At 40.2% G+C, this 23,953-nt stretch overlaps 1 protein-coding gene across 4 annotated transcripts; it reads right to left on the reverse strand.

Moving 5' to 3' along the window:
- Positions 1-2,292: 2,292 nt before the first annotated feature.
- On the reverse strand, positions 2,293-22,412 carry LOC148112993 (cytochrome P450 2C3-like). Of its 4 annotated transcripts, XM_087872403.1 has the most exons (9): positions 22,126-22,410; positions 18,708-18,870; positions 14,451-14,600; positions 14,140-14,300; positions 11,182-11,358; positions 10,327-10,468; positions 7,906-8,093; positions 4,191-4,332; positions 2,293-2,528 (listed from the first exon to the last, which is right to left on the reverse strand). In XM_087872403.1, exons 1-9 carry the CDS (start codon positions 22,294-22,296, stop codon positions 2,344-2,346), a joined length of 1,479 nt encoding a protein of 492 aa, XP_087728529.1. In that variant the 5' UTR covers positions 22,297-22,410; the 3' UTR covers positions 2,293-2,343. The 4 variants fall into 4 exon arrangements, with proteins under 4 accessions (XP_087728529.1, XP_087728530.1, XP_087728531.1 ...); XM_087872404.1 differs by lacking the exon at positions 14,451-14,600; XM_087872405.1 differs by lacking the exons at positions 14,140-14,300; positions 14,451-14,600; positions 18,708-18,870 and having other exon boundaries at positions 22,126-22,412.
- Between the last annotated feature and the right edge of the window lie 1,541 nt (positions 22,413-23,953).

Here is a 23,953-nt window from a genome sequence, read left to right on the forward strand (position 1 = left end):
AAAAAAAAAAAAAAAAAAAGCCTGGATATTGTACACTGGCTAGCCTCAATTTGGACTCACAAATCCTGGATGCACTAAAGTAAGAGCTAGGGCAGGTTTAGTAACCAACCCATGAAATGGGCAGCCTGTAATTTAAAGGAAAACCATGGCTGTGAAAAATTTTGGGACATGTGCTTGCTTGAAACCTGACTGGAAGTTCACAGAAAGTAATATCTGAAATCTGAAATTAATTGGCATGGAAAATTGGATACTGTAAAATTCTTATCAGAACTTTTCTCCTGGCTGCTAGACCTTCATGGTTGAAAGCTTTCAGGAGCCACTGAAGGAATCGTTTTCTGTTGCCCCTATCAATGTCTTTCCCTTTACATTAGAACAATTAAAAGCACCCATCAAGCCTCCCTGACCTGATCAATTTTAATCTTTTGCCAAGAACTTGTTTCAAAACTCACGTTTTGAAAAAAAAAGAGTAGGGATTGTAGGAAGTTAGCACCCACCCTTTTCCTGGAAGAGTGAAATATTTTGGGAAATATTAAAAAGGCAGAATATTATGTTTCCCTGTATGAAAAATGGAGAAGCATGTTTTACAGACAAAGCAGCTCCCACCTTCCTGCCCCACACCCTTTGTTAATGGGTCAGAGGCAGAAACCCAATCCTTTGTCAAGGGACATTTGCAACACAATAGCAACAGAAACTAACACAATGGGACCCATCTAGACAGAAACTCACCACATGGCACCTGGGAAGATTACATCAGCTAGCAAGGCTAGCTAAGACCCCCACCCCCTGGGAGTCTGACAACCAATCAGGATACTCTTTCTGGGCCCCAGGAAGTTCAAAGCCAAAGAGAGCATAAAACCCAAAAAACTTGCTGTATCTGCCCTTTTCTGTTCAGGAACTCAAGCCATGTGATCCTGTCCACCATTAAACCATCTTTCCAAGCAGTCTCCATGTTTCCAGTGTCTTTTTCCCTACTTGGAGCAGAACCCAGAAGGATATTTCTTCCTACAGTATCATTCAGATGCAACTGGTTTCCAGATGCCATTTGGTGAATGGGCCAGAAACCTGGCTGTCCCTTCCATTGGGTATGTACTCAATCTTCAGCATGCAAGGATAACAAAGGAACTAGACAGGATTAACAGCAAGGGACAAAGAGTGCTTGCACTGATTTAGAGGAAGATTTTGAATAATCAAAGAATTCTGGGAGAGGAATTGACAGAAAAGACAAGTGGAGCAATACTGGCAAAAAATGCCTCCTTTGGGAAATATTAGAGAGAAAATGATTACTGTATTTTTTGAACTATAAGACGAACAAAAAAAGGTTTTTGGCCTCCCTTTTTTCAGGCCTTTTTTTTGGCCCTTTTCCAGTCTTTTTCCAGCCTGTTTCCAGTGCTTTTTTTGGCATATTTTCAAGGCTTTTTGGGGCCTGTTTTGGGGACTTTTTGCGGCTCATTTTCAAGGCTTTTTGCGGCCTGTTTTGGGGGATTTTTCGGCCTGTTTTTGGAGCCATTTTTGAGGCTTTTGGGGCCATTTTTGAGGCTTTTTTCAGCCTATTTGTTCAGAAAAATGGGCCAAAAATGCATCAAAAGTAGTCCCAAAAAGCCTCCAAAATGAGCCAAAAAAGCCTAGGAAGCAGGCCAAAAAAAAAAAAAAAAAGCCTAGAAAATGGGCCCAAAAAAAGGCCGAAAAAAGGCCTGATAAAAGGGCATGTGGAGGCCAAAAAACTGGCTTGCAGGTGAGCGGGGCTTCGGCAACATTCAGTCTATAAGATGCACAGACATTTTCACCCCCTTTTGGGAGACAAAAAAGTGCATCTTAGAGTCTGAAAAATACGGTAGGTTGTAACCACAGAGGACTTAAGATGAAGCCTATATTTGGATCAAATCAAGGTTCAGGCCTAAGTATGGGGTGAAAAATGCATTGGTTGGCACATCTTTTCATGTTCTATTAATTCTGTCAGCATCATTTCATCCCTTCAAGCATGTCAGCATCATTTTGGATTATCTATGAAGTTTCCTCTGGCTGGTTAACATGAAGCCCATAGGAGAAATTTATTAAAATTGAAAAATGATACTAAGATTAAATGGAAATATGTTTTATTGGCACCAAAAGGAAACAAGGGGAAAACATAACAAATTTAGCATTTTCCCCCCATACACAACTTCCTGATCTTCCATTGACCTAGTTAGATGCGTTGTGTAAACCCAGCAATAGATTGAAGAAGTTTCAGTGCAGAACAAAAGGAAGCAAAATAGCATATTAAGCACAAAGTAAACATTTACATTTACCATACCGAATAACTATTCTGTAATTAGTTTTATGCTTTTTTATGTTGTTTTTATACATTTAAGCCTGTATGGGAATAGCACACAATTTGTAATGCTGTGGCTGCATTACCAACTTTGCAACAGGTGTTTCGTTGAGTTCTTTCACTCCTTCAGGCAACCGGAAGCTGAAGAACCTCAACAGGCTGGTTAGAAAGATGAAGATCTCAATTCTTCCAAGCTGCTCTCCCACACAGGAACGCTGACCTGTAGATGAGACAAAGCATGGATGAAGTAGATAATCTCTTCTCCAGAGTATACCCATCAGCAAGGAAATCTGAAAACAAATTTTAACGGTGAAAAGAGATTTCCAAATTGAATCCCAGTAGCTTCTGTCAGGTTCAATTCCCAGAATTCTTTTCTCAGTTTCCTCTGTTCGTGAACAGGCCTTAAGGGAAGAATTTAATACAACTTATATTCAATAGTAGATCATTTCAAAGGCTACACTATGGTATGTTTGTTGAGGGGTGGGCCTATGAGAGAGCAGACCCCTTCTCACCATTCAGCACTAGACATTGAGTATAGTTGTTGTTGTTGTTGTTGTTGTTGTTGTTGTTGTTGTTATTATTATTATTATTATTATTATTATTATTATTATTATTATTTCTATACCGCTCTTCTCCCGCAGGACTCAGGGCGATGCACAGCCAAAATAAAACATTGTATACAAAATTTAAAAAACAATTTAAAAACAATTAAATAATTTTGGCCCAAATAATTTAAAACAACCCAAATTAAAACCGAATCAATTAAAACTGAGAGGACGGGATCAAGCCAGCCAGCTAGATGGAATAAGTGTGTTTTTAGGGCCCGACGAAAAGTCCGGAGGTCTGATATCATGCGTATCTCAGGGGGTAGGTCGTTCCAGAGGGCTGGTGCCGCCACAGAGAAGGCTCTCCCCCTGGGGGTTGCCAGCCGGCATTGTCTGGCCGACGGCACCCTGAGGAGGCCCTCTCTGTGCGAGCGAACCGGCCGGTGGGAGGCTATTGGCGGCAGAAGGCGGTCTCGCAAATTGGTTGGTCAGTCAATTGCAATACCTATCCTTTTTTTAATCTTACAAATAGTAAGTAGACTGTCAGCTGCTCTCCCATTCATGAACATTGGCCTGTAGATGAAACAAAGCATACCAGATCAGTTTTCTCGTCTACTTTGTCAAATGCCTTCCTGAAGTCCAAGCATACTATGTTTACAGCATTTTGTTGGTCCACTAATTTAGTCACTTTATGGAAGAAGGCTTGCCTGGCACAATCTGTTTTTAATAACCACATAATGGCATACAGTGATCACCTTCTTCATTTCTAGGTGCTTACTTATTCTCCATTTGATTATCTTTTCTAGGATTTTCCCAGGTATAGATGAGCCTATAATTTCCGGGATCCATTTTTTTCCCCTTTCATTTGGTAGTTCCTTTATGGGACAGGAGCTTTAGAGGATTATATTCAGTGACTCCTATATCTGTCAGCTCCTTTAGAACCTTGGGATGAAAATCATCATGTCCAGTGATCCACCTTCAGGGTAGATAAGTATTGCCTTACCATTTCCTTGCCTATTTTGATTTGTGCACCGGTTCTATCTATCTCCCTCATTACTGCTTTTGATAGGTTGAGCAGTTTCTTTCTTTTGCATAAAAACAGATGCATAGAAGAAATTAAGTTGTTTGGCTTTCTCCCTGAACCTGTCACTTTCTTAACATCTGCTCCCATTAGTGGAACTATTTTTTTCTTGATTTTCTTCTTGTTCCTTACACATTGAATACATGGGGGGTTTTTTGGGGGGGGGAGTTAATTTTAGCATTACTTGCCAGGCTTGGCTCACTCTGGGCCTTAGATTTTCTATACGTTATAAGTTGCTTTGGGCTCATGGATGTACCTATTCCAAATGGCAGAAACTCTTCTCGGTTGATGAACTTCCCATCCTTATCTAAAAAGTGATTTGGGTTGAATTCTTCAGGTGTCTCCCATTGTTCAGGATCAAGAAGGACAGAGCGCAGGTCTGGGAGAATAATGGTCCCCTGTTAAGAAAAAGAGATGATTAAATAGAGCCATTTCATAAGGGAAACAGGCAGAAAAGTTCAAGCAATATTGATGAAACATATGGTTTTAGCTTGCCTTTATGGACCCCTATTTGTTTATTTCCAGAGCAGTTTCCAGAGTAGCATTAACTAGTCAACAGCTTAGCTTCCTTTCTTCCTTTCCACCCATTAAAACAAAGAGCTGGATGCATATTTCTTTATGACTCCAGGTTGCCCCAAGAAGAGGACAAAGAAATATGGTCAGACAAGACTTCAATTATGAACTTACATTCAGCCCTTAGACTCTCATTATATTCCTAGGATAAATATAAAATATTTAAGGTTCTACCTTTAAAGCTGAGAGGTATTTGGATTTTAATCTATAATTGTTACCCCACAATAGCTTGCTATTTTTGCCCAATAGATTGATTATTGGTAGTTACTAAATAGAAAGCTTCCATCCAAGTACCATATTCTGCTTTACCCTCCATGCTGGACTACTGCAATATAGCCTTAATATGTTCCTCACTGTCATGCTCCCATCAGAGTCTGAATCCGAGGGAGAAGACAAACAGCTGACAGAGAGCGGGAGAGTGGCTTTTTTGGCTGTGGAAGAAACTGGGGAAGGGCAAAGTCAGGCTGGGCAGAGCAGGGCAGAGGTGGGAGAAGGGGTTCAGATGAAGAACAAGGCCCACCCCCTCCTCATCCTAGGGCACACAGGGAAGAATGGAGAAGAGAGCAATGTGGATTGTGTGGCTTACAAAGGAGGAAAGGGCCCTGATTCCCTTCACAAGGCACACCTGGGGATGGAGTTTAAAGGAGAGGTAAATGGGAGGGGCGGTTGTCGGGAACAAACACTGAGTTTGTCATGTTAACTGCTTTATCTTTTTTTAAAATCAAGTTTTATTGATTTCCACCACCACCACCACCACCACCCACATTCACCCACATATTTTATGAACAGAGTATTGGCTATATCATAACTTATACAATTTATCTTACTCGAATACATTTTACTCAATTACAATTTTTGCCGTAATCTTCTTTTTCCACTTTTTGATCATATCTTAAAATTTCTATGCTTATTTGTATAAACAACATCTTTATTTGCCCTCAAATTCTAATTTCTCTGTTTTTACTCATATTTATTCTCTTTTATTTTTTAACAATTCATTCTTTATCCTAGTGCATTAATATTTGTTCGGGGTTGCCTTTCTTCCATTTCATCTTTTTTATTGCATAGCAATCTTTCTTCTCAACCTCTTCCATCTCTCTCCCTTCTTTCTTTCCTACCTTCTTCTTCCCTCCTCTCCTACTCCTTCTCTACTTTCCCTTCCTTTCTCCCTCTCCTCCTCTCTTTCTCCCTATCTAGCCCTCTCTCCTACTCTTATTTCCCCTCTCTCCCTTCCTCCCCTCTTTCCTTTCTTCCCCTTCCTCTTTCTCCTTCTCCCTCCCTTCCATCCCTCTACTCCTTTTTCGTCTCTCTCTATTGCTGTATTCATTTTCAGTTTGCTATTTTCCACTATGGTGTCCAGGCAACCCTGACTTTTCTTTAACTATATTTCTCAAAATTCCCCTTATCTTTTAATTATTAACAATGTATTTCAACTTATTTTTATCTTAAATGCTTTGCTAGAATAGCCTTCCAACCCTTAATCTGTTTTACTTTTAATGATATCTTTCTTCTATTTTACTTCTTACATATATTGCTTTATTCTTACTTACATCATTTACTAACATTTCAATTTTATTCACTTTTACATTTCAGTTTTCCACCTTAATTTCAATTACATTTTTGGTTACTATTATTTCTCTCAAGTTTGTACATCCTCCAACAACAAGACATATAATCCATTCTGTCTTTCACATTGCATCTACTGATCTATTTTACATTAAATAGCATATTTCTTCTTTTTTACTTACTCACATTTCATTTTATCCTTAAATATATCCTTTTTACAATAATCTATCTCTTCCTTCTATCCATTTTTATTCTGTCACTGTTAATCCCAGTATAATCATCTTTTTTATTCTGTCACTGTTAATCTCAGTGTAATCATTTTTTTATTCTGTCACTGTTAATCCCAGTGTAATCATCTTTTTTATTCTGTCACTATTAATCCCAGTATATCTCTTATCTTATCTTTTGAAACATCTCCCTTTAATATCTCATACTCATCCTCCCAATTCTCCATGTTATCAATTTAAAAGGCATTTTAAATTTATTATTTTCCTTTGCATATAATTCAAATTCAAAGTCCACGTAATGTCTCCTTTTCTTTCTTTTTTTTCTTTCCAGATAGTGTCCAATTCAGATGTTCATTTGAGTCATTCCAATTTTAGTCTTTGTTCTTTCCACTCCTCTTGAAATCTCATTCCAGTTGTTTAAACAAACCACTCCTACAGTACTTTCTCATGGTAATTTAAATAAGCTTGGTACGATACTTTCTTTCCACCAGCAGATGTCTCTCTCCAATTTACAAATCCTCCAGCCACAAAGTATCCATTTGTAAGTCCACAAAAATGATTATTTCCTCTTCTCAAAATTAAATTGTTTTGATGTTTAGAGAATACTTCTCTATCTCCTTTTTTCTTATCTTGTTTTAATTTCTTCCAAATCCAGTTTTAAATCCAGGTGAAAGGTTCCTTTTGGGGCTTTAGTTTTAATTTTAAAGTTCCTCTTTTTTTTTTTCTCAATGGATATGCTGAAAGTATTTTGGTAGCTCTTTTCTTAAGTTTGCCTTGTTTAGATCTCCCAAAATAATGGCCAGTGAACTAGGGTTATGGAGGCTTCAGCCTCCATAATTTGGTCAGCTAAAGTTTGTAATGCCTTGTTTACACAGGCTTGTGGTGGGACATAAACAACAATTTGAAGAAATAAGGAAAATTCATGAGGTGGTTTGCAGTTGATAACTAATGTCTCTAGGTTTTTGTCACAGAATTTATATATTATAGTTATATCCTGAGACCAGCTGTTGTTGATATATAAGCATAAGCCTCCTCCCTTCTTTTTTACCAGATGTTTCTGCAATTTTGTCTGATCATTGAATCTGAAATCCTGGGATATGCAGGCTGCCTTCTTCAACTGATTCATTTAACCAGGTTTCAGAGAAACATAGGGCTGCTGAATTGTAAAAGTCAGAATTGTATCTCTTTAAAAGGAGTATTTCATCCATCTTATTAGCAAGTGAACATATGTTGGTTAGGAAAATTGAAGGCAGAGGAATTTTATTTCTCCTATTCCTTAATCTTTTAAAAATTCCCGCCCTTTTACCTCTCTTTCTTCACTTCTAATAAGAAATCTGTAATGAGTCACAGAGAATAATTAAAAATAAAGAAACCATAATAATAAATTTTAAACTTTCACCGAGGCAGCTTTTGGCTGTGCCATCTTGGAAGTACGTTTGAATTGGATTATTTTCAGCCAAAGGCTGTTACAGATTTTTGGGTGAGATTTTCTCCAGACCGGAGAGTCAATTGGAGCTTGGGGAAAAGGTTAGAGCTAATAAAGGGACTCATACTTATTCTCTGGCTTTGTTGCCTTTGTGCCATGCCCTGGGACATCACACTCACCTTTGGAATGTGATAACCCCTCATCTTCACATCCTTTGTACTTTGTCTGGGAAACCCAACTAGCAAAACACTTTTGAAACGCTGCATTTCATGAATCACGGCATTGGTATAGGGCAGCTTATTCCGATCCTGGTAGGAAATTGACCGCGAGAAGCCAAAAACATCTTCAATCTCTTTCTGGACTTTCTCTAGAAAAAAATGATGGAAAAAGAATCTTCAATATTTATTCATATATTTATTTCTGAATTTTAATCCTTGGGATATAGGACAGCCTTTATGGCATTAAATGCAATCTCATCCTCCTTTTGTGTGTCATGAAGGAGAGCAGATTAAAAATGTGCTACAGAGCCCTGTGACTCAAAGAGGCAACTGTGGGCTGGATCTCTCACTCCCTATCACCACCAATTGGGATGGGTGTTGAAGAAAGGAACTGAACCAGCACAACACTGTGCATTCAGCCCCAGTTCCCACAGCTACCATGGTCAATCACATCAAAAGCTGGCTAGTCATACAGACTCACCCAACCATTCAATGGATAAGGGGGAGGAAGAACACGCCCATAGCACTAACTGTAGTTCTCAGTGCAAATGGGAATTTTCACTCTCCACAATCCCCAAACACACTCAATGTATTCCCAGCCAACCAGAGAGGGGACTCACCCTTCTTGTCTCAGACTGGGCAAAAGGGTAGAAACATACAATAGCCAAGCACTCAGATGACCCTTATGTTCTCTCACTCTAGGCATCAACCCACTATCATCTTGGGATCCTTGTACTCCTGTGTCCTCCCACATCCCCCATCAGCTTCTCCCAGTCAGTCCTAGAGGCCTCTTGTAACCAATATTGCTCTTCAGAGCATCTGGATTTGTCCTTCAAGTTGTCAAAGATTACCAGGTTGAGCACAAGGGCAGGGTCAAATGAATAATCAGTCTTGAGTTCCTGCTGGAATTCCAAAATTTTCAGACTCAGGCTGGCCTCAAATCCTGACCACCAGCTCCATTGGGCTTTCTGCTGAGGGCTCCAGATCCAACTCTATTTTCTGGGCCTTGCATCATTTTTCCAGTCTCTGATCCAGACCACACATTTTATGGCCAAGACTTTCTGGGCTCTGGGCCAGTTCTTGCTTCCAGCTCCCAGCAACCTTGTTGACTTTCTAAGCTAGCTCCAGTTTCTATTCCAAGCCAGCTCATCACTATCTCTCGGCCAGTATCTTTGCCTTCAGTATACACTCTCTATCATAGTATCACAGCCTCCAGGCCTGTAACTCCTTCAGATTCACTCCGGGCTGGCTCTTCACCTCTTGATAGTCATCACCCTGGCTGCATCCTTCAACACTGTTGCTGCTGATGCTAGGTTGGCTCCGCCCCTTCTGCTGCCAATTTGTGGGCAGGAGACTAGGTTAGCTCGCAAGGCCAAAACCAGCCTTGGCTGGTTCCCAATCCTGGGCCATTCCTTTGTGTAGGCTCCAACCTTTTTTGGTCTCCTGTCTTCACTACACCTTCAATCCCTTTGCTGCAGCCATCCCACTTTGGTCCCTCCAACCTTCAGTTAAGTAGCTGAAGTCAAGAAAACGCAGTAGTAGGGCAGGAAGAAGGTTGAGTTAAGGAGAAGATGGAGGAGTTCATTTGTTGCCCCAAGTGGCAAAGAATATTCCACAATATTCTCATTCTTTATCTCCATAGCAGGGAGCCTTGTATCATACATCTGCTCATGCCCACCATTTTGATTTTTTTTCTGTGTTTATCATCTTACTGAATTTGGTCTTGTATACACAAATAGGGATATGGTAGCTCAGAGCTTGTCGATCAGAAAGGTCAGCAGTTCAGTGGTTCGAATCCCTAGTGCTGCGTAACAGGGTGAGCTCCCATGATTGTCCCAGCTTCTGCCAACCTAGCAGTTCGAAAGCACGTAAAAAATGCAAGTAGAAAAATAGGGGCCACCTTTGGTGGGAAGGTAACAGTGTTCTGTGCACCTTTGGTGTTTAGTCATGCCGGCCACATGACCACAGAGATGTCTTCAGACAGCGCTGGCTCTTCAGCTTTGAAACAGAGATGAGCACCGCCCCCTAGATTTGGGAACGACTAGCATATATGTGAGAGAGGAACCTTTACCTTTTATACACAATTTAGGCCAGAAACAAGTAACAACTCTGAAAACCTTAGTAGATTTCTGCATTTAAAGTATGTTAAATGTTTTAGATCTATACTGATGTTCATCACTCAATATTTTATTGAGAATCCAAAGAAGAATATACTGTATATGTGCATTCTTGGTTTTTCTTTAAACCCGCTCATACTCTGTTCCTACTCTGTTTAAAGGGTAAAGAATCTACATAGGAAAATTATTATGAAGAGTATTTTCAAATAATTCCTCTGTATTTTATGAGAAAGACCCTTGTTCACACAGCTCAGATTTCTCTCACCTTGGATGTTAGGATGATTTGTCAGGAGAAGCAGTGCCCACTTCATAATAGCAAAGGCTGTGTCTGTTCCAGCAGAAAAAAAATCAAAAATACACTGAGCCAGGTTCTCTTCATTGTAGGTAGAGTTGGGGTCATTCCTGCTCTGATGTTTAAAACAGAAAATGAAAATTACAAGGAATTCTCTGCAGATTTTTTGTGATTATTTTTCCCTATGTGCCACAAGTCATTAAAATAAATATATTCCTATGGTTATATAGGGAAATTATTGCAGGAGAGTAACAATTAAAGTGATAGGTTCACACTATGACACTATCTTAAAGTAGCCAAGATCAAAGAGAGATTTGGCTTTGGAAGGAATGAAATTCATTTCCTTTTATTTTATGGTTGGGCCAGTATTAAGACTGTATACCTTGAATGTGGAGATCAGACTAATGGTACACCCCACACTGATGCCATATAATTGTAAATAAGGTGACCTGCTAATTTTTAAATAACTTTAAATTGATAAAATGTTGCTTCTAAAAAAATCAATGTTTTTCTGGAAACATTAGAGAGGAGGAAGAAAAAAAGGGAAATGAGTGGAGGGCAAACAAGACAGGATGATAAACATGAATTTCTATTTCCGTACACAAATTGTTATCCATATCTAACAAGAATCTAAGATTGCAGAGGTAGAATATAGTTCTTATTCATTTAGAAACAATCTGAAATTAGCAGGAGCTAAATTTAGATTAGGAGTTGCATGAAGAAAGAAGAAAAATACAACAAAGACAATCTCAGTAGCCCCTCCTCTTTTCTTATAGAGAGGAATATAATAATTCCTTGCCCTTGTATTGAACCAGAATAAATCCATACCTTCTCCATCTGAAGAAGATAGTAATCAATGAAATCCTGTGGCTCATGCAAAGAGCGGGATTCCTTGTGTCTCTCTATTTCCTGCTTTGCAAAAGAAACAATCAAATCCACAGAATCCAGGGCCTGCTTGTGGGGGCCTGGGAGGTAGCTCATTAATCGTGGGAACACATTATACATCTAATAGAAAAGAAAGAGGAAAAGTTATTTATTTATGTAAGTATAGACTCTTGAAATGTGTTATTTCAAAAAGAACCTTTTATTGGGAGGAAGTGATAGCAGGACAAGGCGAAGCAGACTCTAAATTCCCTTCCAAACTATACAGTTAGAAATAGGACTTTAGAATCCCTCCCTCCAGTCCGAAGTGGATTCAGCCAATCCACAGGTGTGAAGATGTTATTGTAACAGCCATCCTGAGAAACAAATAAGGAGCTGTTCCCATGGTCTTCTTCCACTTTCAACAAACTGAAACAATCAACATGGCCCTCCCTCCTTATTACATTCCAAAAAAGGTGAGAATACTGCAGGTGCTTAGGTGACAGGAAAAAGGTTATAAAATACAGCTTATCTCCATGCTCCCCCCTCCCTCTATTTGAATGGAAGTATCACGTTAGGGATCTGACCATTTATTTCCCACCATAATTATAGAAGAGTCTCAGCGGCTCACTGTAATAGGCAGCACTTTACAGCCAAACAAAAATATTACAAACACATTAAAATATGGCAAACGATACATGGTGTCAGACCTCAAAAGCCATCCAGAAAAGCTCTGTTTCCAAATTCTTGCAGGGCAAAATTGCTGGGAGGTGGAGGCAGAGGCAGATTTCTTTTTCTTGTTTTCCTCACCAAAAAAGGTAAGTGCGTCTTATAGTCCGGAGCGTTTTATACTCCGAAAAATATGGTACATGGCTTGGAATTCCACAGTCTTCTAGCTTGTGAACTAGTGTGTTTGAATTAGCACCTCAGGATAATCTTTTGGCTCAAAAATGGGAATCCCTACTCAGAGAAATTCATATCTCTACCCCAGACCACCCCAATGATGCCCTCGAGGTGATGTCCTGGTGCCTGGAGGCCATACGGATTGGATGGGGATCTGGATGGGGAGGAACAGACTCAGGCTCAACCCATCCAAGACCGAGTGGCTGTGGTTTCCGACGTCCCGATATAGTCAGTTGACACCATCACTGACTATTGGGGGTGAGTCGTTGGCCCCCACAGATGGGGTTTGCAACTTGGGCATCCTCCTGGATTCATGGCTGTCTTTAGAAGAGCATATGGCGGCCGTGGCCAGGAGGACTTTTTATCAGGTTCGCCTGATTTGCCAGTTGCGTCCCTTTCTGGATCGGGACTCGTTACGCACGCTCACTCACGCCCTTGTCACCTCACGCCTGGACTATTGCAATGCTCTCTACATGGGGCTCCCCTTGAGGAGCACCCGGAGGCTCCAACTGGTCCAGAATGCGGCCGTGCGGGTGGTGACGGGAGCGACATGGTGCTCCCATGTGACCTCCCCTCCTGCACGAGCTGCACTGGCTCCCAGTGGTCTTCTGGGTGCGCTTCAAGGTTTTGGTTACCACCTTTAGAGCGCTCCATGGCTCAGGAGCAGGGTACTTACGAGACCGCCTTCTGCCACCAGTAGCCTCTCACCGACCAGTTCGCTCCCATAGAGAGGGGCTCTTCAGGGTGCCATCGGCCAAACAATGTCGACTGGCGGCCCCCAGGGGGAGAGCCTTCTCTGTGGGGGCACCTGCCATCTGGAATGAGCTCCCCCCGGAGATACGGAGGATCCAAGACTTACGCATCTTCCACCACGCCCTAAAAACGTTTTTATTCCAACAGGCTGGTCTGGCCTAACTCTCCCTTTTAAATTGGGTTTTAAATGTTTTTAGATAAATTGGATGTCTTAAATTTGTTTGAGCCCAAATTATTTAATCTATTTTTAATAGTTTTTAACTTTTGTATGTTCTTTGTATTTTTATCTTGGCTGTTCACCACCCTGAGTCCTCCGGGAGTAGGGCGGTATACAAACATGATAAATAAATAAATAAATAAATAAATAAATAAATAAATAAATAAATAAATAAATAAATATACATACTCCTAACCGAGGTAGGCTTTTGCAAGGTATTGAATACCTGACTGATTTCAATGGCATTTTCATCAGCTGAGGTCATTGTTTATCCTTGGGTGTTGGTGGGTTTGTGCATTTTAATCCTGTAAACCATCCAGCCATGACTCAGCTGTTTTACTCACTCTGGATTCAGTAGAAGGTAGTTTTCAATCGTATTGAGTACTTGAGGAAGTGCGAGTTTGTTGTTGTTGTTGTTGTTGTTGTTGTTGTTATTATTATTATTATTATTATTATTATTATTATTATTATTATTATTATTGGTTCGATTTATATGCCGCCCTTCTCCGGAGACTCAGGGCGGCTTACAATGCGTTAAGCAATAGCTTTCATACTTTTGTATATACCTGCTTAGTAGGGCTTTTGCCCCTCCCCCAAGCAGTGTTCTTTTTTATACAAAGTCAGCTTATTGCCCCCACAATCCGGGTCCTCATTTTACCTACCTCGGAAGGATGGAAGGCTGAGTAAACCTTGTTACAACTGGTGAATCCCACCACTGCCTTTGGTATAGTGGTTAATGCAACAGCCTAGAAGCTGAGATATTCTGAGTTCTAGTTCCAACTAAAGCACTGAGTCAACTGGTGACACTGGGTCAGTCTCTCTCAACCCTAAAAATGGACAATGGCAAACCCCTTCTGAAATCTTGAAAAGAAAACTGCAAAGACTTATCCAGGAGTCAAGACTGACTCAAGGGCACCCACACCTACTGGGGAGAGAAGTAAATTAGATGATTTCCAAGGCTCCTTCCATGCCTGACATTCATGATTACATGAAAATGCTAATAGAAAGATTGTTTGGGGAGCTTGGTCTCTTTAATAGAAAAGATGACTCACCAAGTGGAAAAAGTTGCCAGTGATTTTCACTATAATTTCAAGGGCTTGCATTAACTTCTGGAAGTTTTCATCTTCAGGAGCAAACTGATGTCCAAAACTCAAAGAACATATGACATTAGAAACCGCATGTTGTATTGGAAATGTAGGGTCAAATGGCTGTCCTGTGAATGAAGATATTTTATAATGAATTTCATAAAGAAGATAACTTCTTAAAATCAAATCAATTGCATCCCTTTTTACTTGAAATACTGAGAATAGAAAAGATTTTTTCAGACAGACTTGAACCATTGTCATTACCCTAAATGACATACCTTTTTTTTGTCTAAAGACCTCCATCAATGTCTGAGCTGCATCTTCTATTTGACGCTCAATGCTTTTCTTCCCCAGGCCCAGCTTCCGCAGAGAAGTGATGCCAATGTGTCTCTGCTGTTTCCAGATATGGCCATTGGATAAAATAATTCCTGAGGGCGTCAGCAGACAATGATAAGTGATTCCTGATAACATTCACGTTAAAAGTCATAGTCTGGTGCAGAAGAGCCTGGTGGCGCAGCAGACTAATAGCCTGTTATTATCAGATCAGTTCGAATCTTCCCAGGCTCAAGGTTGACTCAGCCTTCCATCCTTTCTAAGGTAGGTAAATTGAGGACCCAGTTGTGGGGGCAATAAGCTGACTTTGTATAAATATACAAAAGTATGAAGGCTATTGCTTAATGCATTGTAAGCCGCCCTGAGTCTCCGGAGAAGGGCGGCATATAAATCAAATTAAAAAAAAAAAAGTCCCTACTGCAATGCTCTCTACATTGCAGTCCCTACTGCAATGCTCTCTACATGGGGCTCCCCTTGAGGTGCACCCGGAGGCTGCAGTTGGTCCAGAATGTGGCCGTGCGGGGGATTATGGGAGCGACGGGGCACTCACATATAACATCTCTCCTGCGTGAGCTGCACTGGCTTCCTGTGGTCTTCCGGGTGCGCTTCAAGGTGTTGGTGACCACCTTTAAAGCGCTCCATGGCTTAGGGCTGGGGTATTTGTGAGACCGCCTTCTGCCGCCAATAGCCTCCCACCGACCGGTTTGCTCGCACAGAGAGGGCCTCCTCAGGGTGCCGTCGGCCAGGCAGTGCCGGCTGGCAACCCCCAGGGGGAGGGCCTTCTCTGTGGCAGCACCTGCCCTCTGGAATGACCTGCCCCCTGAGATACGCACGATATCAGATCTCCGGACTTTTCGTCGGGCCCTGAAGACACACTTGTTCCATCTAGCTGGGCTGGCTTGATTCCATCCTCTCAGTTTTTTTAATCGAATTTCGGTTTTAATTGGGTTGTTTTAAATTCGGGCCAAAATTATTTAATTGTTTTTAAAAATGTTTTTAAATTTTATATGCTATGTTTTATCCTGGCTGTACACCGCCCTGAGTCCCGCAGGAGAAGGGCGGTATAGAAATATAATAAAATAAATAAATAAATAAAATAAATAAATACTCACAGTCACTCATGCCCTAGTCACTTCCCGTCTTGACTATTGCAACATGCTCTACATGGCGCTGCCCTTGAAGAGCATCCAGAAGCTGCAGTTGGTGCAAAATGCAGTTGCCCACATGGTTTTGTGCAGACCCTGGCGTGCACATGTATCACCTCAGGAGCTGCATTGGTTGCTGATTTGTTTCTGGGTGCAAGTCAAGGTGCTGGTTGTCACCTTTAAAGCCCTTCATGGCTTGGGACCAGGTGATCTGAGGGACTGTCTCTTGCTGGTCACATCTACCCAACCCATCAGAGTGGGGAGACAGGGAATGTTGCAGGTCCCATCCCCGAGGGAGATACATCTGGTGGGACCCAGAAGAAGGGCTTTCTCTGTGGTAGCTCCCCCAGAGTTTCCCCCAGAGATTAGAATGGCCCCCACTCTAATACTCTTCCGGAAGGCGCTGAAGTGGGCCTGGGGCCTGGGGAACCAGTGGGCCTGGGGAACCCAGAGCAGGATGGAGCCCATTAAATGGCTCGTGTGATCTGTTGTCACCGGGGCAGGGAGTGGGGGGTGATTTTGTTATATTGTACTATATTAATTTATTTGATTCTTTTTGTATTTTTTATTGTTTTAAATGTGGTCTTATATTCTGTAAGCCGCCTTGGGTCGCCATGGGTGAATAGGCAGCAATATAAATTCAAGAATAAATAAATAAATAAATAAATAAATAAATAAATAAATAAGTAAGTAAGTATGTACGTAACAAACAAACAAACAAACAAACAAACAAACAAACAAACAGTTATGTTAAGGATATTGGTGTTGTGTTACCAACCAGCAGAGTAAATGCACAAGGAAACGTTGCTGAGAGCAATGAATAAAAGATATGCAAACTGGTTTATCAAAAGCTTACTTTATAGTAGAAAAAACAGTCTCATAGTCTTTAAACAAATTTCAAGTCTTTGCCAGTTAAATCAGTCCAGTGATACAAAAATCTTCTTACCAAACAAACAGTAGTTGGTTAGAATAACAAACTCACTCTGGTTCACAAACCACGATGGTAACAGATACCATCCAACGATGATTAGCAGAATGATAACAACTCCTCACAATATGGTAGCTTATCATACTCTGATAGCATATCATATCAGCTTCATACACAATGGCAGCATATCATAGCAGCAACTGAACACATTACAATACCTTGCTTAAATACTCTCACAACCAGTGATTACCTAATTACAGCATGACTCAGCAGGAAAACTTAAAGTCACACAATACATATACATATTAAAGTTACAGAACACATATATTGCCTCGACAACTTGTTAGGCTCAAACCATATCCTAACATTCTCCCCTTTGGATAGGTCAATATATACAGTTTAGATTCTTAATCCATAGCTTTCACAACACGTTCTATGTTTTATAGCACCTTGCACTTTGGTAAAATTATCAGCTATATTGTCTTCCGACATACAATATTCCAACTTAACCATGTTCCTTTGGATACACTGACGAACATTCAGATACTGAATGTCAGTATACTTAGATCTAGTTTTAATTGCTAAATTTGTTGCCATTTTTATAGCAGCTTGGTTGTCCTCATGTATTACAATTGGATAATCCATCTTTAAACCAATATCCATCATTAGTTGTTTGTAATAAATCAGATCAGTACAAACTAGTGACAAACATGAGAATTCTGCCTCCATAGTAGATAGACTAATATGTTTTTGACGAATTGATTTCCAGCCAATCAAACAATTGTCTAACATTATAGCTATACCCGATGTGGACTTTCTGGTGGTCACATCAGTAGCAAAACTGGCATTAGCATATGCGCTCAATACTAAATCATTGTTAGGTTCTAGATACAATGCATAATGCATCGTCATTTTCAGATATCTTAATATACACTTCGCGGCCTGCCAATGCCTATCAGTTGGCTCTGCATTATATCTCGCTAATTGGTTTACTCCAAATGAAATATCGGGTCTTGACCAATTGCTTATATAAGATAGACTACCTATAAGAGACTGGTAGATCTCCTTACTAAATTTAGGACTTTGGATTTCTCCTTGTTGAAAATCCTGTGCCATAGGCGTTTTAGCTGCCTTACATAGCTCCATGCCATAACGTTTCAACATTTGGCTTATTTTGCTAGATTGAGATATTTTATAACCTTTAGCTGTTTGATTGATATCTAGACCCAGATAATGCCTAATATTTCCTAAATTTCTGATTTTAAATTTGGTTTGTAACTGTTTAACAATATCTATGGCTTCCTTATCAGTTTTGGTTATTATGGCTATGTCATCTGTAAACAATAACAAAAATGATACTACACCATTATTTTCTCTTTTAAAGAGACACTTATCCGCTACACCTTCATGAAAACCAATCTTATTTAGCTCTTTCACTATTCATTGGTTCCACTCAAACCCTGATTGTCTCAAACCATAAAGGCTTTTATTTAACTTCCAACAATCAGTGTGGTTTTGTGTTTCAACTCCTAAAGGCTTCCTCATATAGATGGTGTGTCTCAATGGAGCATGCAAGTATGCTGTCTCTACATCTATATGGTTAATACTATATTTATACTTAGCCGCCCACACTAGCATTGTTCTTAAGGTACTAGCATGTAAACTAGGAGCAAAAACCTCATCGAAATCCTTTTCGGTCTGAGAAAAACCTTGAGCTACAAGGCAAGCTTTATGCGTTACGGTCCCATCTATGCTTTTCTTAATTTTGAAAACCCATCTACAACCTATTAATTTTTCACCAGGTGGCAATTTCACAGGTTTTTTTTGCAAAAAAGAAAAATCCTGGAGCACCGGGAAACTACCAAAGAGTTGAAAAAGACCTGATGTGATTCCCATCTTCAAAAAAAAAAAGGGGGGGGGCGGGAAGGGGACAAGACCTTGGAAACCACAGACAAATCAGTTGGTAAGATACTGGAAAAAATAATAAAAAACAGATCAGTGAACATCTAGGAACAAATAAAGTTATAACTAGTAGCCAGCAGGGGTTTGTTAAAAACAGATCATGCCAAATCAATCTTCTTTGACAAAGTGACTAAGTTTACATACAATTTCTTACTACTTGCACTTACCCCTTCCTTTCCCGAAAGCAGTGAAGAAAGGATCCTCTAGTCGATTAGAGAATTCTTCTGGGAAGTTGGTCATTTCTTCTTTCACAGCTTTGAATCCAGACATCACGACTAAAAGTTGAGGTCCGATCCACATGGAGTATATCTTTCCATATCGTTTTACATGCTGCCAAGTGAATCGAAGTTGAAAAAGGTCACAATATAATATAACAGGTTCTTTACAGCTAACACACCCATCTACAGTCTTTCCTAAATCCTCAATTCTAAGGCGTTTCCCCATATGCAATTCTTTGTTCCTTAGAATTCATTTTTCTCTAAGATTCCTGCCAAGAACTTCTTTATCTACTTAAAAAAAAATATAAGCTAGGATGTTCCTTTCTCTGTGTTTCTACTTGAAATCCATCTTCTCCCATCTGCTTCCTCACTGCTCCCACTCCCCAAATGAGAGATGTCCTTGCCTATGCCTTCTGTGACTGACAGATATGTGAGCCAATGGTTGTCTGAAACAGCTTGCTCATGAGTCACATCTTTTGAGCACTACAGTGCGGATGGTTTGCGGAGGCTTTCTCAACCTCTTTATCCTCTCCTTTTTTAAGCCATCAACTCCTCAACTTTCCAACTGTTTATGTTATATTGACAGGACAGTCTACAGGCTTTGTTGTGTCCTGATCTAGTATTCTTCATTGGATGGGTTCAGGGATGGGATTCAGCCAGTTCAGACCCATTCGGGTGTACCAGTAGCTCCAACAATCATTTAGTTGAAATGGGAGAGGTATACATTGTATAAATATATATTATTCATACAAAAATTATACCAAAATAGCTGATTTATTGTTGTTGTGGTGGTGTTTTCAGCCTCCTTTCAAAGACGGCAACAGAAACTATTCCTAAATAAAGGTAAAGGTTCCCCTCGCACAAATGTGCTAGTCGTTCCTGACTCTAGGGAGCGGTGCTCATCTCCGTTTCAAAGCTGAAGGGTCAGCTTTGTCTGAAGATGTCTCTGTGGTCATATGACCAGCATGACTAAACGCCAAACACTGTTACCTACCCACCAAAGTGGTCCCTATTTTTCTACTTGCATTTTTTATGTGCTTTCAAACTGCTAGGTTGGCAGAAGCTCAGACAAGTAACGGGAGCTCACCCTATTACGCAGCACTAGGGATTCGAACCGCTGAACTGCCGATTTTTCAATTGGCAAGCTCAGTGTCTTAGCCACTGAGCTTTTTATTTTTTTTTAATTTTTTTTATTTATTCCTAAATAGTTTCCCCTAAAATCTATTCAGGGAAAAGAAGAAAGGATTTCCCCCGGATGATCCCACTCTCAGAAAAAAAAAAATGGTTTCTGGACCAACGGCTAAATTGGTCTCTGAGAAAGGAATGAGTCTAGAAGCAGATGCTAAATGACAGTGAGTATTTTTCTGCAAAACATAGCAAACACTTTTCCAATCATTAATACGGTGAACTGTTCATTGGTCTCTTTCCTTCCAAGAAGAAAAAGGGATCAGCCTTTTCACTTTCCAACTGACTCATCTGATGTTTGTTTGTTATTCTATTATGCCAAAATAAGTATTGAGTAATAAGAACTATTGCCAACATGATTGTGCAAAACACAGCATACGATTATCTGATTACTAATATGGTAAACTGTTCTCTAGCTTCTCTTAGGCCAAGAAGCAAAAGGGAATGAGTTTTGTCTCTATCCAGCTGAATCCAGCTCATTCCTTTTTTTTTTTTTTCCTTGCTCTAAGAATATATATGTGTTGCTTGGAAAACAACCATGAATAACATTCTCTGCTCATAAACTATTTATTTCTCCCATTTTTGTTCCCCTCTGTGTAACTGTTACTTGGAGATGCATTAGTTTATGTAAAAGCCTTTCGGTGATTCATTGATGATAGAATCCCGATGTTGTTCTAGCATCCAAAAATAATTCTACTGTACTCAGTCACTATTCCTGACCTGCTCTCGAGTTGCCATAGGCAGGGGCATGGGGGATCAAACATCGCAGCTGCATTGAGGAACTTGCACTTCAGTCAAAAGAAAGCACATTCCAGCCATCTCTCTGTCAAGGCCATCTCCATGGTTACACACAGTGGCCTGAAGGGAGGGACTTCTACAACCTGCGAAATTGCTTCGTTGGAGAATGTGACTGATGACACACCTTGGGGGAAGGGGGAAACAGGGTCAGAGCTGGGATGCGAATAAAGTGAGGTCAGAGTTGGCTTCACTTGGTCTGTGCCTAATAAATAACTGGATTTCTTTTGAAGCTTGGCTTGAGGCTCATGATTTAATTAGGGCATCGGTCGGAACCCTGACAGCCGTGCTACTACATCCTGAGTTTTTTTTTAAATTTATTTTAATTTATTATGAAATATATTTGCTGCCCATCTTGTGTCAAATGACTCTAGGAGCTTTTAAAACATTAAAAACATTCAAATGATCAATAATAAGACAACAGGCAGATAAAATAAAATCATTAGCACAAGATGGTGAGTCTGCGGTGTGGGAAGCAATCTCAACTCAGCCGGAAGGATGTTCCATTGGCATAAGCCACGGCAGAGAAATCTCTTCACCTTTAGTTGTATGATCCTTTTGCATCCCATTTTTTATTAAATATTGGAACCCAGAAGAAAATGGCTTTCATTATCTAAGCAAAACTGTTGTTTCAACTTGATTTAACAGACAATGGTTAATTATGCTACTGTCTATTGGAGGAATATTACTAGAGTATCATAATTCCACCAACAGTGGGGTCCGATTAAATTATATTTCAAATCACACATTGTTTCTTGAAAATTATTATTCAGAATTCTAAGGAGTTACCTATCTTATATTGCTCAGAGCCTTTATGCTGGAGAACATACCAACAATGAAGAGGTAGTCAAATTAAACCTTATAAACCACCAATATCTGCCAAGCAGAATCTTTATACAGACAAACCTGTTCTATTGCTCCCTTCTCCAACCAGCTAAATTATCTAAAGCAGGCATTGCAGATCTAGAAAGTTTTGGAAATCAATGTAGAATTGCAGAATTAGAAGAAACCACTTAGACTACCAAGTTCCACCTATTGTCCTTTGCAGGAATACAACATGAATCGTCTTCAAGAGAGGAATGTCTCATTTGAGCAGAGTGCAGGTGCAACCACCCTCTTTCTGGTGAATGCATTCTATTATTAAAGGTTTTTTGGTAAGATTGAATTAGAATCTGCCTTCTAAAAATTCAACTCCATTATTTCACATTCTGCTCTGTGAAATGCTGGTGAGCAGGTCTTGACTTGAAAATTCTGGCACGATGAGAAAACTAGTTAATCAAGTGCCAACAATGCAGGAATATTTTACTGAGTTTTACATTTGTGGTACAAAAAACCCCCATTGAGAATCAATTTCCCTATTACAACATGATTATTTAGAATGAAATACCTTCCGGAAATAATCTTCACGAAGCGAAAACCCGTAAGCCCACAAGCTCCCAATGAAAGGTAGAGCCAAAGGTCCGGGGGGCAAATGTCTTCGGGACCAGAGTTGTTTGAAGAAGAGGAGAATCAGCAGAGCAAGCAGCAAAACAAACAGAAATATCCCTGTCACCATCATTTTCCTGCTGGATCTTTATCTTTGAGACTTTCTAGTCGATCTGAAGGTGACTGTGTCCTTTTATCTGATCGTGTTTTGTTTTTCTTCCTGTTTTATGTATTTCATAGAGCCAAGGTGCCGAGGTGGCACAGTGGTTAGGGTGCAGTACTGCAGCTACTTCAGCTGACTGTTAGTTCAGCAGATCAGTGGATGAAATCTCACAAGCTCAAGGTTGACTCAGCCTTCCCTCCTTCCGAGGTGGGTAAAATGAGGACCCAGATTGTTGGGGGGCAATATGCTATTTAGTATACTGTCTTTAGTGTAAGCCGCCCAGAGTCCTTGGAGAGTGGGTGGCATAGAAATATGAATAATAAAAAAATAATAAATTATTGGGAAAACATCCTGCAGCTACTGTCCTTAAACCAACCATCAAAGTATATCCAGCTGCCTATCCCATGACCACATCTGGAAATGATTCATGCTAGAACTTTAGCAAGAACAATTGCCCAACTCTGGAGTATCATAAAACCCAATAGAGGTCAGGTGGCTTGAGTAGCACCTAGCAAACCTACATGATATTGTGTTTTGCCTTCTGGGCCAATATTTTTATTATTCTTTTTATTCCTTGCAGGTGAGGGTGCTGGCAGTCACAGCAATGGGGACAGCAGCAGCCGACCGGGGGGTGACACCTATCAATGCATGGGAGATGCCGGAGGCCTTTGTGGTATGCTGGGGACTCCTAACATGGTGGCACTTGCTGAAAGCTGTAAAACAAATATTCAGGGTGTGGACAGACCATAAAAATCTTGTGGCGTTAAAAACACCAAGACGTCTATCACCAAAACAGGTCTGGTGGGCACAATATTTCCAACAGTTCTGTTTCATCCTCAAATACGTCCCAGCAGGGAGGAACCTCCTAGCTGATGCCCTCTCATGTATGCCACAGTACCATAGCTGCATGGAGGATGTGGTAAAGGCCATCATCCCACCATATCAACAGGTGGCCCAGGTGACAGGGTGGACATAGGGGATTACCTTACTAAGGAGCTGAAAATGGCATTGTTAAGTGACCCATGGGTGAAAGAGAATCTGGAGCTGTGTACCACAAGAAATGGAGTGGCATGGAAGGGGGACAAGCTATATATCCCAGCTGCCCTTCAGGTTATGGTCCTGCAGCAGTGCCATGTCATCAAACTGGCTGGACATGTCGGATTTCTTAAGACCTTATATCTCACTAAACAGTAGTTCTGGTGTCCTCGTATGCATGCAGAGATTGAAGAATATGTCCAGAGTTGTCCGACTTGTGCAATGACAAAAGTAAGGCCCAGAAAACCTCTTTTTTATTTTTTTAAATGCAATTTTATTGAATTAAGAACATATTACAATGTCAAAAGTGGTATGGAATATTTGATGAAGAAGCTAAATGGCTTTGGAGGTTTAGTCAGTTTCAAAATAACTTTTTTTTAATTTATTTATTTATTAAATTTTTATACTGCCCTTCTCCCGAAGGACTCAGGGCGGTGTACAGCCAAGATAAAAAGCCAACAATATAAAAGTTAAAAACAATTTAAAATTATTAAATAGATTGGCCAATAATCTAAAATAGAACAACCCATTAAAATAATATTTTAGGCCAGCCCTGCTTGATGGAATAATAGTGTTATTATTCCACTAATCA

The sequence above is a fragment of the Pantherophis guttatus genome, chromosome 6 (assembly GCF_059756535.1).
Source record: "Pantherophis guttatus breed Tessera chromosome 6, ASM5975653v1, whole genome shotgun sequence".
Classification (NCBI taxonomy): Eukaryota; Metazoa; Chordata; class Lepidosauria; order Squamata; family Colubridae; genus Pantherophis; species Pantherophis guttatus.